Source organism: Pseudoliparis swirei, chromosome 14 (assembly GCF_029220125.1).
Source record: "Pseudoliparis swirei isolate HS2019 ecotype Mariana Trench chromosome 14, NWPU_hadal_v1, whole genome shotgun sequence".
NCBI classification, from domain to species: domain Eukaryota; kingdom Metazoa; phylum Chordata; class Actinopteri; order Perciformes; family Liparidae; genus Pseudoliparis; species Pseudoliparis swirei.
Genome location: NC_079401.1, coordinates 820,561 through 836,245, shown reverse-complemented (window position 1 = coordinate 836,245; position 15,685 = coordinate 820,561). Strand labels below are relative to the sequence as shown.

General features: G+C 54.5%; 1 protein-coding gene across 1 annotated transcript in view; it reads left to right on the top strand.

The window, feature by feature from the left end:
* The window catches only part of LOC130204780 (melanophilin-like), a 48,159-nt gene extending 33,464 nt beyond the window's left edge, over positions 1-14,695 (top strand). The window contains exons 3-4 of the mRNA XM_056431749.1: positions 14,285-14,467; positions 14,599-14,695. Of these exons, the coding sequence (XP_056287724.1) occupies positions 14,285-14,467; positions 14,599-14,695 (280 nt within the window). The remainder of the gene's footprint in view (positions 1-14,284; positions 14,468-14,598) is intronic.
* Positions 14,696-15,685: the final 990 nt, after the last annotated feature.

Here is a 15,685-nt window from a genome sequence, read left to right as displayed (position 1 = left end):
CATGTAGACCTCCCATGTAGACCTCCACCATGTAGACCTCCACCATGTAGACCTCACCATGTAGACCTCCTCCATGTAGACCTCCTCCATGTAGACCTCCATGTAGACCTCCCCATGTAGACCTCCCCATGTAGACCTCCTCCATGTAGACCTCCTCCATGTAGACCTCCTCCATGTAGACCTCCCCATGTAGACCTCCTCCATGTAGACCTCCCCATGTAGACCTCCCCATGTAGACCTCCTCCATGTAGACCTCCACCATGTAGACCTCCCCATGTAGACCTCCACCATGTAGACCTCCTCCATGTAGACCTCCTCCATGTAGACCTCCCCATGTAGACCTCCACCATGTAGACCTCCTCCATGTAGACCTCCTCCATGTAGACCTCCTCCATGTAGACCTCCTCCATGTAGACCTCCACCATGTAGACCTCCTCCATGTAGACCTCCCCATGTAGACCTCCCCATGTAGACCTCCTCCATGTAGACCTCCCCATGTAGACCTCCCCATGTAGACCTCCCCATGTAGACCTCCTCCATGTAGACCTCCCCATGTAGACCTCCACCATGTAGACCTCCTCCATGTAGACCTCCCCATGTAGACCTCCTCCATGTAGACCTCCCCATGTAGACCTCCCCCATGTAGACCTCCTCCATGTAGACCTCCCCATGTAGACCTCCTCCATGTAGACCTCCACCATGTAGACCTCCCCATGTAGACCTCCACCATGTAGACCTCCTCCATGTAGACCTCCTCCATGTAGACCTCCCCATGTAGACCTCCTCCATGTAGACCTCCTCCATGTAGACCTCCCATGTAGACCTCCTCCATGTAGACCTCCTCCATGTAGACCTCCCCATGTAGACCTCCCCATGTAGACCTCCCCATGTAGACCTCCCCATGTAGACCTCCATGTAGACCTCCCCATGTAGACCTCCTCCATGTAGACCTCCCCATGTAGACCTCCTCCATGTAGACCTCCTCCATGTAGACCTCCCATGTAGACCTCCTCCATGTAGACCTCCTCCATGTAGACCTCCCCATGTAGACCTCCCCATGTAGACCTCCTCCATGTAGACCTCCTCCATGTAGACCTCCCCATGTAGACCTCCCCATGTAGACCTCCTCCATGTAGACCTCCCATGTAGACCTCCTCCATGTAGACCTCCCATGTAGACCTCCCATGTAGACCTCCCCATGTAGACCTCCACCATGTAGACCTCCTCCATGTAGACCTCCATGTAGACCTCCTCCATGTAGACCTCCTCCATGTAGACCTCCTCCATGTAGACCTCCCCATGTAGACCTCCTCCATGTAGACCTCCTCCATGTAGACCTCCTCCATGTAGACCTCCCCATGTAGACCTCCCCATGTAGACCTCCCCATGTAGACCTCCATGTAGACCTCCTCCATGTAGACCTCCCCATGTAGACCTCCCATGTAGACCTCCCATGTAGACCTCCACCATGTAGACCTCACCATGTAGACCTCCTCCATGTAGACCTCCCCATGTAGACCTCCCCATGTAGACCTCCTCCATGTAGACCTCCTCCATGTAGACCTCCACCATGTAGACCTCCCCATGTAGACCTCCCCATGTAGACCTCCTCCATGTAGACCTCCACCATGTAGACCTCCCCATGTAGACCTCCTCCATGTAGACCTCCCCATGTAGACCTCCCCATGTAGACCTCCTCCATGTAGACCTCCCCATGTAGACCTCCTCCATGTAGACCTCCTCCATGTAGACCTCCTCCATGTAGACCTCCTCCATGTAGACCTCCCCATGTAGACCTCCTCCATGTAGACCTCCTCCATGTAGACCTCCCCATGTAGACCTCCATGTAGACCTCCCCCATGTAGACCTCCTCCATGTAGACCTCCTCCATGTAGACCTCCTCCATGTAGACCTCCTGGACCTCCCATGTAGACCTCCCCATGTAGACCTCCCCCATGTAGACCTCCTCCATGTAGACCTCCCCATGTAGACCTCCACCATGTAGACCTCCTCCATGTAGACCTCCTCCATGTAGACCTCCCCATGTAGACCTCCTCCATGTAGACCTCCTCCATGTAGACCTCCATGTAGACCTCCTCCATGTAGACCTCCTCCATGTAGACCTCCCCATGTAGACCTCCCCATGTAGACCTCCTCCATGTAGACCTCCTCCATGTAGACCTCCTCCATGTAGACCTCCACCATGTAGACCTCCTCCATGTAGACCTCCTCCATGTAGACCTCCCCATGTAGACCTCCTCCATGTAGACCTCCATGTAGACCTCCATGTAGACCTCCTCCATGTAGACCTCCTCCATGTAGACCTCCATGTAGACCTCCCCATGTAGACCTCCTCCATGTCCATGTAGACCTCCCCATGTAGACCTCCTCCATGTAGACCTCCTCCATGTAGACCTCCTCCATGTAGACCTCCTCCATGTAGACCTCCACCATGTAGACCTCCTCCATGTAGACCTCCTCCATGTAGACCTCCTCCATGTAGACCTCCTCCATGTAGACCTCCCCATGTAGACCTCCTCCATGTAGACCTCCCCCATGTAGACCTCCTCCATGTAGACCTCCCCCATGTAGACCTCCTCCATGTAGACCTCCTCCATGTAGACCTCCCCATGTAGACCTCCCCATGTAGACCTCCTCCATGTAGACCTCCACCATGTAGACCTCCCCATGTAGACCTCCACCATGTAGACCTCCTCCATGTAGACCTCCACCATGTAGACCTCCCCATGTAGACCTCCTCCATGTAGACCTCCTCCATGTAGACCTCCATGTAGACCTCCCCATGTAGACCTCCTCCATGTAGACCTCCCCATGTAGACCTCCTCCATGTAGACCTCCTCCATGTAGACCTCCCCATGTAGACCTCCTCCATGTAGACCTCCTCCATGTAGACCTCCATGTAGACCTCCTCCATGTAGACCTCCCCATGTAGACCTCCCATGTAGACCTCCCATGTAGACCTCCCATGTAGACCTCCACCATGTAGACCTCCTCCATGTAGACCTCCTCCCCATGTAGACCTCCTCCATGTAGACCTCCTCCATGTAGACCTCCCCATGTAGACCTCCTCCATGTAGACCTCCTCCATGTAGACCTCCCCATGTAGACCTCCTCCATGTAGACCTCCCCATGTAGACCTCCACCATGTAGACCTCCTCCATGTAGACCTCCTCCATGTAGACCTCCTCCATGTAGACCTCCCCATGTAGACCTCCCCATGTAGACCTCCACCATGTAGACCTCCCCATGTAGACCTCCTCCATGTAGACCTCCTCCATGTAGACCTCCATGTAGACCTCCCCATGTAGACCTCCTCCATGTAGACCTCCTCCATGTAGACCTCCCATGTAGACCTCCACCATGTAGACCTCCTCCATGTAGACCTCCTCCATGTAGACCTCCTCCATGTAGACCTCCACCATGTAGACCTCCTCCATGTAGACCTCCCCATGTAGACCTCCTCCATGTAGACCTCCCCATGTAGACCTCCTCCATGTAGACCTCCTCCATGTAGACCTCCCCATGTAGACCTCCTCCATGTAGACCTCCCCATGTAGACCTCCACCATGTAGACCTCCTCCATGTAGACCTCCACCATGTAGACCTCCTCCATGTAGACCTCCCCATGTAGACCTCCCATGTAGACCTCCACCATGTAGACCTCCTCCACCATGTAGACCTCCCCATGTAGACCTCCTCCATGTAGACCTCCTCCATGTAGACCTCCTCCATGTAGACCTCCCCATGTAGACCTCCTCCATGTAGACCTCCTCCATGTAGACCTCCATGTAGACCTCCCCATGTAGACCTCCTCCATGTAGACCTCCCCATGTAGACCTCCTCCATGTAGACCTCCCCATGTAGACCTCCTCCATGTAGACCTCCCCATGTAGACCTCCATGTAGACCTCCCCATGTAGACCTCCTCCATGTAGACCTCCATGTAGACCTCCCCATGTAGACCTCCTCCATGTAGACCTCCCCATGTAGACCTCCCCATGTAGACCTCCTCCATGTAGACCTCCTCCATGTAGACCTCCCCATGTAGACCTCCCATGTAGACCTCCACCATGTAGACCTCACCATGTAGACCTCCTCCATGTAGACCTCCTCCATGTAGACCTCCCCATGTAGACCTCCTCCATGTAGACCTCCTCCATGTAGACCTCCATGTAGACCTCCACCATGTAGACCTCCTCCATGTAGACCTCCTCCATGTAGACCTCCCCATGTAGACCTCCCCATGTAGACCTCCACCATGTAGACCTCACCATGTAGACCTCCCCATGTAGACCTCCTCCATGTAGACCTCCTCCATGTAGACCTCCTCCATGTAGACCTCCACCATGTAGACCTCCCCATGTAGACCTCCTCCATGTAGACCTCCTCCATGTAGACCTCCCCATGTAGACCTCCCCATGTAGACCTCCCCCATGTAGACCTCCTCCATGTAGACCTCCCCATGTAGACCTCCATGTAGACCTCCTCCATGTAGACCTCCCCATGTAGACCTCCTCCATGTAGACCTCCACCATGTAGACCTCCATGTAGACCTCCTCCATGTAGACCTCCCATGTAGACCTCCTCCATGTAGACCTCCCCATGTAGACCTCCTCCATGTAGACCTCCCCATGTAGACCTCCATGTAGACCTCCCCATGTAGACCTCCTCCATGTAGACCTCCTCCATGTAGACCTCCCCATGTAGACCTCCCCATGTAGACCTCCACCATGTAGACCTCCTCCATGTAGACCTCCTCCATGTAGACCTCCCCATGTAGACCTCCTCCATGTAGACCTCCATGTAGACCTCCACCGTGTAGACCTCCTCCATGTAGACCTCCCCATGTAGACCTCCTCCATGTAGACCTCCTCCATGTAGACCTCCTCCATGTAGACCTCCCCATGTAGACCTCCTCCTCCATGTAGACCTCCACCATGTAGACCTCCATGTAGACCTCCTCCATGTAGACCTCCCCATGTAGACCTCCCATGTAGACCTCCACCATGTAGACCTCACCATGTAGACCTCCTCCATGTAGACCTCCCCATGTAGACCTCCCCATGTAGACCTCCTCCATGTAGACCTCCCATGTAGACCTCCTCCATGTAGACCTCCCATGACCTCCTCCATGTAGACCTCCCCATGTAGACCTCTCCATGTAGACCTCCTCCATGTAGACCTCCACCATGTAGACCTCCCCATGTAGACCTCCCCATGTAGACCTCCATGTAGACCTCCCCATGTAGACCTCCTCCATGTAGACCTCCTCCATGTAGACCTCCCCATGTAGACCTCCTCCATGTAGACCTCCCCATGTAGACCTCCTCCATGTAGACCTCCACCATGTAGACCTCCTCCATGTAGACCTCCTCCATGTAGACCTCACCATGTAGACCTCCTCCATGTAGACCTCCTCCATGTAGACCTCCATGTAGACCTCCCCATGTAGACCTCCCCATGTAGACCTCCTCCATGTAGACCTCCTCCATGTAGACCTCCACCATGTAGACCTCCTCCATGTAGACCTCCCCATGTAGACCTCCTCCATGTAGACCTCCTCCATGTAGACCTCCCCATGTAGACCTCCCCATGTAGACCTCCTCCATGTAGACCTCCTCCATGTAGACCTCCCCATGTAGACCTCCTCCATGTAGACCTCCTCCATGTAGACCTCCCCATGTAGACCTCACCATGTAGACCTCCTCCATGTAGACCTCCTCCATGTAGACCTCCTCCATGTAGACCTCCACCATGTAGACCTCCACCATGTAGACCTCCCCATGTAGACCTCCACCATGTAGACCTCCTCCATGTAGACCTCCTCCATGTAGACCTCCACCATGTAGACCTCCCCATGTAGACCTCCACCATGTAGACCTCCTCCATGTAGACCTCCTCCATGTAGACCTCCCCATGTAGACCTCCACCATGTAGACCTCCCCATGTAGACCTCCTCCATGTAGACCTCCTCCATGTAGACCTCCCCATGTAGACCTCCTCCATGTAGACCTCCCCATGTAGACCTCCCCATGTAGACCTCCTCCATGTAGACCTCCCCATGTAGACCTCCTCCATGTAGACCTCCCCATGTAGACCTCCTCCATGTAGACCTCCTCCATGTAGACCTCCTCCATGTAGACCTCCCCATGTAGACCTCCTCCATGTAGACCTCCTCCATGTAGACCTCCCCATGTAGACCTCCCCATGTAGACCTCCCCATGTAGACCTCCTCCATGTAGACCTCCCCATGTAGACCTCCTCCATGTAGACCTCCTCCATGTAGACCTCCCCATGTAGACCTCCCCATGTAGACCTCCATGTAGACCTCCACCATGTAGACCTCCTCCATGTAGACCTCCCCATGTAGACCTCCTCCATGTAGACCTCCTCCATGTAGACCTCCTCCATGTAGACCTCCCCCATGTAGACCTCCTCCATGTAGACCTCCCCATGTAGACCTCCTCCATGTAGACCTCCCCATGTAGACCTCCCCATGTAGACCTCCTCCATGTAGACCTCCATGTAGACCTCCCCCATGTAGACCTCCTCCATGTAGACCTCCTCCATGTATACCTCCCCATGTAGACCTCCCCATGTAGACCTCCCATGTAGACCTCCACCATGTAGACCTCCACCATGTAGACCTCCTCCATGTAGACCTCCTCCATGTAGACCTCCACCATGTAGACCTCCTCCATGTAGACCTCCCCATGTAGACCTCCCCATGTAGACCTCCTCCATGTAGACCTCCCCATGTAGACCTCCTCCATGTAGACCTCCTCCATGTAGACCTCCACCATGTAGACCTCCTCCATGTAGACCTCCCCATGTAGACCTCCTCCATGTAGACCTCCTCCATGTAGACCTCCATGTAGACCTCCACCATGTAGACCTCCTCCATGTAGACCTCCTCCATGTAGACCTCCCCATGTAGACCTCCACCATGTAGACCTCCTCCATGTAGACCTCCCCATGTAGACCTCCTCCATGTAGACCTCCCCATGTAGACCTCCCCATGTAGACCTCCCCATGTAGACCTCCTCCATGTAGACCTCCTCCATGTAGACCTCCCCATGTAGACCTCCCCATGTAGACCTCCTCCATGTAGACCTCCCCATGTAGACCTCCTCCATGTAGACCTCCCCATGTAGACCTCCTCCATGTAGACCTCCTCCATGTAGACCTCCATGTAGACCTCCACCGTGTAGACCTCCACCGTGTAGACCTCCCCGTGTAGACCTCCACCATGTAGACCTCCTCCATGTAGACCTCCTCCATGTAGACCTCCCCATGTAGACCTCCTCCATGTAGACCTCCCCATGTAGACCTCCTCCATGTAGACCTCCTCCATGTAGACCTCCCCATGTAGACCTCCTCCATGTAGACCTCCTCCATGTAGACCTCCCCATGTAGACCTCCCCATGTAGACCTCCTCCATGTAGACCTCCTCCATGTAGACCTCCCCATGTAGACCTCCCCATGTAGACCTCCTCCATGTAGACCTCCCCATGTAGACCTCCTCCATGTAGACCTCCTCCATGTAGACCTCCCCATGTAGACCTCCACCATGTAGACCTCCTCCATGTAAACCTCCCCATGTAGACCTCCACCATGTAGACCTCCACCATGTCGACCTCCACCATGTAGACCTCCTCCATGTAGACCTCCTCCATGTAGACCTCCCCATGTAGACCTCCTCCATGTAGACCTCCCCATGTAGACCTCCCCCATGTAGACCTCCTCCATGTATACCTCCCCATGTAGACCTCCCCATGTAGACCTCCTCCATGTAGACCTCCACCATGTAGACCTCCACCATGTAGACCTCCACCATGTAGACCTCCATGTAGACCTCCATCATGTAGACCTCCCCATGTAGACCTCCTCCATGTAGACCTCCCCATGTAGACCTCCCCATGTAGACCTCCTCCATGTAGACCTCCCCATGTAGACCTCCCCATGTAGACCTCCTCCATGTAGACCTCCCCATGTAGACCTCCCCATGTAGACCTCCTCCATGTAGACCTCCCCATGTAGACCTCCTCCATGTAGACCTCCCAGACCTCCCCATGTAGACCTCCTCCATGTAGACCTCCCCATGTAGACCTCCATGTAGACCTCCCCATGTAGACCTCCTCCATGTAGACCTCCATGTAGACCTCCCCATGTAGACCTCCTCCATGTAGACCTCCCCATGTAGACCTCCCCATGTAGACCTCCTCCATGTAGACCTCCATGTAGACCTCCACCGTGTAGACCTCCACCGTGTAGACCTCCACCATGTAGACCTCCTCCATGTAGACCTCCACCATGTAGACCTCCTCCATGTAGACCTCCCCATGTAGACCTCCTCCATGTAGACCTCCTCCATGTAGACCTCCCCATGTAGACCTCCACCATGTAGACCTCCCCATGTAGACCTCCTCCATGTAGACCTCCCCATGTAGACCTCCCCATGTAGACCTCCTCCATGTAGACCTCCCCATGTAGACCTCCCATGTAGACCTCCTCCATGTAGACCTCCTCCATGTAGACCTCCCCATGTAGACCTCCTCCATGTAGACCTCCCCATGTAGACCTCCCCATGTAGACCTCCATGTAGACCTCCATGTAGACCTCCTCCATGTAGACCTCCTCCATGTAGACCTCCACCATGTAGACCTCCTCCATGTAGACCTCCACCATGTAGACCTCCTCCATGTAGACCTCCCCATGTAGACCTCCTCCATGTAGACCTCCTCCATGTAGACCTCCATGTAGACCTCCCCATGTAGACCTCCTCCATGTAGACCTCCACCATGTAGACCTCCTCCATGTAGACCTCCACCATGTAGACCTCCTCCATGTAGACCTCCCCATGTAGACCTCCACCATGTAGACCTCCTCCATGTAGACCTCCTCCATGTAGACCTCCTCCATGTAGACCTCCATGTAGACCTCCCCATGTAGACCTCCCATGTAGACCTCCTCCATGTAGACCTCCACCATGTAGACCTCCTCCATGTAGACCTCCTCCATGTAGACCTCCTCCATGTAGACCTCCCCATGTAGACCTCCTCCATGTAGACCTCCTCCATGTAGACCTCCCCATGTAGACCTCCCCATGTAGACCTCCTCCATGTAGACCTCCTCCATGTAGACCTCCACCATGTAGACCTCCCCATGTAGACCTCCACCATGTAGACCTCCCCATGTAGACCTCCTCCATGTAGACCTCCATGTAGACCTCCACCATGTAGACCTCCCCATGTAGACCTCCTCCATGTAGACCTCCTCCATGTAGACCTCCCCATGTAGACCTCCACCATGTAGACCTCCCTGTGTAGACCTCCATGTAGACCTCCCATGTAGACCTCCCATGTAGACCTCCTCCATGTAGACCTCCTCCATGTAGACCTCCCCATGTAGACCTCCTCCATGTAGACCTCCATGTAGACCTCCACCATGTAGACCTCCTCCATGTAGACCTCCTCCATGTAGACCTCCCCATGTAGACCTCCCATGTAGACCTCCTCCATGTAGACCTCCCCATGTAGACCTCCCATGTAGACCTCCTCCATGTAGACCTCCCCATGTAGACCTCCATGTAGACCTCCACCATGTAGACCTCCCCATGTAGACCTCCACCATGTAGACCTCCTCCATGTAGACCTCCCCATGTAGACCTCCCCATGTAGACCTCCCCATGTAGACCTCCCCATGTAGACCTCCCCATGTAGACCTCCTCCATGTAGACCTCCATGTAGACCTCCACCGTGTAGACCTCCACCATGTAGACCTCCCCATGTAGACCTCCTCCATGTAGACCTCCTCCATGTAGACCTCCTCCATGTAGACCTCCTCCATGTAGACCTCCTCCATGTAGACCTCCTCCATGTAGACCTCCACCATGTAGACCTCCTCCATGTAGACCTCCCCATGTAGACCTCCCCATGTAGACCTCCTCCATGTAGACCTCACCATGTAGACCTCCTCCATGTAGACCTCCTCCATGTAGACCTCCATGTAGACCTCCCCATGTAGACCTCCTCCATGTAGACCTCCTCCATGTAGACCTCCACCATGTAGACCTCCCCATGTAGACCTCCATGTAGACCTCCTCCATGTAGACCTCCCCATGTAGACCTCCCCATGTAGACCTCCTCCATGTAGACCTCCCCATGTAGACCTCCCCATGTAGACCTCCTCCATGTAGACCTCCCCATGTAGACCTCTCCATGTAGACCTCCACCATGTAGACCTCCCCATGTAGACCTCCCCATGTAGACCTCTCCATGTAGACCTCCACCATGTAGACCTCCACCATATAGACCTCCTCCATGTAGACCTCCCATGTAGACCCTCCATGTAGACCTCCTCCATGTAGACCTCCCCATGTAGACCTCCTCCATGTAGACCTCCCATGTAGACCTCCTCCATGTAGACCTCCTCCATGTAGACCTCCCATGTAGACCTCCTCCATGTAGACCTCCCAATGTAGACCTCCTCCATGTAGACCTCCCCATGTAGACCTCCCATGTAGACCTCCCATGTAGACCTCCACCATGTAGACCTCCCCATGTAGACCTCCCCATGTAGACCTCCTCCATGTAGACCTCCTCCATGTAGACCTCCCCATGACCTCCTCCACGTAGACCTCACCATGTAGACCTCCTCCATGTAGACCTCCCCCATGTGAGCCTCCCCATGTAGACCTCCTCCATGTAGACCTCCTCCATGTAGACCTCCATGTAGACCTCCCCATGTAGACCTCCTCCATGTAGACCTCCATGTAGACCTCCATGTAGACCTCCACCATGTAGACCTCCCCATGTAGACCTCCTCCATGTAGACCTCCTCCATGTAGACCTCCCCATGTAGACCTCCCCATGTAGACCTCCACCATGTAGACCTCCTCCATGTAGACCTCCCCATGTAGACCTCCTCCATGTAGACCTCCTCCATGTAGACCTCCCCATGTAGACCTCCCATGTAGACCTCCCATGTAGACCTCCACCATGTAGACCTCACCATGTAGACCTCCTCCATGTAGACCTCCTCCATGTAGACCTCCCCATGTAGACCTCCATGTAGACCTCCTCCATGTAGACCTCCACCATGTAGACCTCCATGTAGACCTCCTCCATGTAGACCTCCTCCATGTAGACCTCCTCCATGTAGACCTCCCCATGTAGACCTCCTCCATGTAGACCTCCCCATGTAGACCTCCCCATGTAGACCTCCTCCATGTAGACCTCCTCCATGTAGACCTCCCCATGTAGACCTCCCCCATGTAGACCTCCTCCATGTAGACCTCCTCCATGTAGACCTCCCCATGTAGACCTCCTCCATGTAGACCTCCCCATGTAGACCTCCTCCATGTAGACCTCCCATGTAGACCTCCACCATGTAGACCTCCTCCATGTAGACCTCCCCATGTAGACCTCCCCATGTAGACCTCCTCCATGTAGACCTCCCCATGTAGACCTCCACCATGTAGACCTCCTCCATGTAGACCTCCTCCATGTAGACCTCCCCATGTAGACCTCCCCATGTAGACCTCCTCCATGTAGACCTCCTCCATGTAGACCTCCCCATGTCCATGTAGACCTCCTCCATGTAGACCTCCACCATGTAGACCTCCACCATGTAGACCTCCCCATGTAGACCTCCCCATGTAGACCTCCTCCATGTAGACCTCCCCATGTAGACCTCCCCATGTAGACCTCCCATGTAGACCTCCCCATGTAGACCTCCCCATGTAGACCTCCTCCATGTAGACCTCCTCCATGTAGACCTCCCCATGTAGACCTCCACCATGTAGACCTCCTCCATGTAGACCTCCCCATGTAGACCTCCTCCATGTAGACCTCCCCATGTAGACCTCCCCATGTAGACCTCCCCATGTAGACCTCCACCATGTAGACCTCCTCCATGTAGACCTCCTCCATGTAGACCTCCTCCATGTAGACCTCCCCATGTAGACCTCCTCCATGTAGACCTCCCCATGTAGACCTCCCCATGTAGACCTCCTCCATGTAGACCTCCACCATGTAGACCTCCCCATGTAGACCTCCACCATGTAGACCTCCTCCATGTAGACCTCCCCATGTAGACCTCCTCCATGTAGACCTCCATGTAGACCTCCACCATGTAGACCTCCACCATGTAGACCTCCCCATGTAGACCTCCACCATGTAGACCTCCTCCATGTAGACCTCCACCATGTAGACCTCCACCATGTAGACCTCCCCATGTAGACCTCCCCATGTAGACCTCCTCCATGTAGACCTCCCCATGTAGACCTCCCCATGTAGACCTCCTCCATGTAGACCTCCCCCATGTAGACCTCCTCCATGTAGACCTCCTCCATGTAGACCTCCACCATGTAGACCTCCTCCATGTAGACCTCCCATGTAGACCTCCACCATGTAGACCTCCCATGTAGACCTCCACCATGTAGACCTCCTCCATGTAGACCTCCTCCCCATGTAGACCTCCTCCATGTAGACCTCCTCCATGTAGACCTCCCATGTAGACCTCCTCCATGTAGACCTCCCCATGTAGACCTCCTCCATGTAGACCTCCCCATGTAGACCTCCTCCATGTAGACCTCCCCATGTAGACCTCCATGTAGACCTCCTCCATGTAGACCTCCCCATGTAGACCTCCACCATGTAGACCTCCACCATGTAGACCTCCATGTAGACCTCCTCCATGTAGACCTCCCCATGTAGACCTCCTCCATGTAGACCTCCCCATGTAGACCTCCTCCATGTAGACCTCCTCCATGTAGACCTCCCCATGTAGACCTCCCCATGTAGACCTCCCCATGTAGACCTCCTCCATGTAGACCTCCACCATGTAGACCTCCTCCATGTAGACCTCCCCATGTAGACCTCCTCCATGTAGACCTCCCCATGTAGACCTCCAGGAGGACCTCCATGTAGACCTCCTCCATGTAGACCTCCCCATGTAGACCTCCCCATGTAGACCTCCCCATGTAGACCTCCCCATGTAGACCTCCTCCATGTAGACCTCCTCCATGTAGACCTCCCCATGTAGACCTCCCCATGTAGACCTCCATGTAGACCTCCCCATGTAGACCTCCCCATGTAGACCTCCTCCATGTAGACCTCCCCATGTAGACCTCCCATGTAGACCTCCTCCATGTAGACCTCCCCATGTAGACCTCCCCATGTAGACCTCCTCCAGACCTCCCCATGTAGACCTCACCATGTAGACCTCCTCCATGTAGACCTCCTCCATGTAGACCTCCTCCATGTAGACCTCCACCATGTAGACCTCCCCATGTAGACCTCCTCCATGTAGACCTCCTCCATGTAGACCTCCCCATGTAGACCTCCCCATGTAGACCTCCTCCATGTAGACCTCCCATGTAGACCTCCTCCATGTAGACCTCCCCATGTAGACCTCCCCATGTAGACCTCCTCCATGTAGACCTCCTCCATGTAGACCTCCCCATGTAGACCTCCCCATGTAGACCTCCTCCATGTAGACCTCCCCATGTAGACCTCCTCCATGTAGACCTCCCCATGTAGACCTCCCCATGTAGACCTCCTCCATGTAGACCTCCTCCATGTAGACCTCCCCATGTAGACCTCCTCCATGTAGACCTCCATGTAGACCTCCCCATGTAGACCTCCCCATGTAGACCTCCACCATGTAGACCTCCTCCATGTAGACCTCCATGTAGACCTCCTCCATGTAGACCTCCACCATGTAGACCTCCCCATGTAGACCTCCCCATGTAGACCTCCTCCATGTAGACCTCCCCATGTAGACCTCCACCATGTAGACCTCCCCATGTAGACCTCCACCATGTAGACCTCCACCATGTAGACCTCCATGTAGACCTCCTCCATGTAGACCTCCACCATGTAGACCTCCTCCATGTAGACCTCCACCATGTAGACCTCCCCATGTAGACCTCCTCTGGGGCTCCGGTAGAGGACCCGGTGTCTCTGGTCCCTCGTGGTTCTCGTGAGGCTGGAGAATGTGGCGTGAAAGTCTGCGTTGATCACGACTCGGTCACACGGGCGGCGCAACAGAGACGCTGTGTTCCTGAACACTACATCTCCCATCAGCCGGGGCACTCAGACACAGGCCTCCTGTTGCCCCAGTCTGAGTGCGCCACTTCCTCTGGGCGTGTTCTCCTGATTCTCAGAAACGATGGCGACAACGTCCTGTTGTTGCCTATCCTGGCACCACTTCCTGTTGTTGCTATCCTGGCACCACTTCCTGTGTCTGTGGTCCCTCAGGGGCCTGAAGACGAGGATCCAGCAGGAGGACAGGAAGCAGCTGGGCGCCCGCTGCCTGCTGCCCTTCAGGTTCCTGCTGACCAGCAGGCGCTCGTGTCTGGACTGCCACCTGTTCACCTGCAAGAGCTGCAGCCGCGACAAGAGGGAGCACGGCTGGGTGTGTGACACCTGCCACATGACCAGGTGAGGGGGGCAGGACTCATGAGGTACTGTGTACTACCTAGTACACAGGAGCTCATGTACTCATGAGCTACTGTGTACTACCTAGTACACAGGAGCTCATGTACTCATGAGGTACTGTGTGTACTCTGCAGGGTGCTGAAGATCGGGACCGTGGGTTGGTACCACGACGACGTCAGGAACCGCTTCCGGCAGCCAGCGCCAAGGTCATGGTCGCTGTACAGAGGCTGAGCGAGCGGTGGCGGTCACAGAGATGAGGTCATGAGGGTGATGTCGCAGGGTGAGATGAGGTCTGATGCCAAGATGAGGTCTGAGGCGATGTCGCGAGATGAGGTCATGAGGTGTGTCATAGAGATGAGGCGATGTCGCAGAGATGAGGTCATGGGGTGATGTCATGAGATGAGGTCTGAGGCAATGCCATAGAGATGAGGTCATGAGGGTGATGTCACAGAGATGAGGTCATGAGGGTGATGTCATGAGATGAGGTCATGAGGCGATGTCACCAGAGATGAGGTCATGAGGTGATGTCATGAGAGAGATGAGGTCATGAGGGTCTCCAGATGAGGTCATGAGGGTGATGTCATGAGAGATGAGGTCATGAGGGCGATGTCACAGAGATGAGGTCATGAGGGTGATGTCATAGAGATGAGGTCATGAGGGCGATGTCATAGAGATGATGTCATAGAGAGGTGATGTCATAGAGATGAGGTCATGAGGGTGATGTCATAGAGATGAGGTCATGAGGTGATGTCATGAGATGAGGTCATGAGGCGATGTCATAGAGATGAGGTCATGAGGGTGATGTCATAGAGATGAGGTCACGAGGGTGATGCCACAGAGATGAGGTCATGAGGGTGATGTCATAGAGATGAGGTCATGAGGGCGATGTCATAGAGATGAGGTCATGAGGGCGATGTCATAGAGATGAGGTCATGAGGTGATGTCATAGAGATGAGGTCATGAGGGCGTTGTCATGGTGATGAGGTCATGAGGGTGATGTCATAGAGATGAGGTCATGAGGGTGATGGCATAGAGATGAGGTCGCAGGGTTGATGCCAGAGATGAGGTCATGAGGGCGATGTCACAGAGATGAGGTCATGAGGCGATGTCACAGAGATGAGGTCATGAGGGTGATGTCACAGAGATGAGGTCATGAGGCGATGCCATAGAGATGAGGTCATGAGGCGATGTCATGGAGATGAGGTCATGAGGCGATGTCAT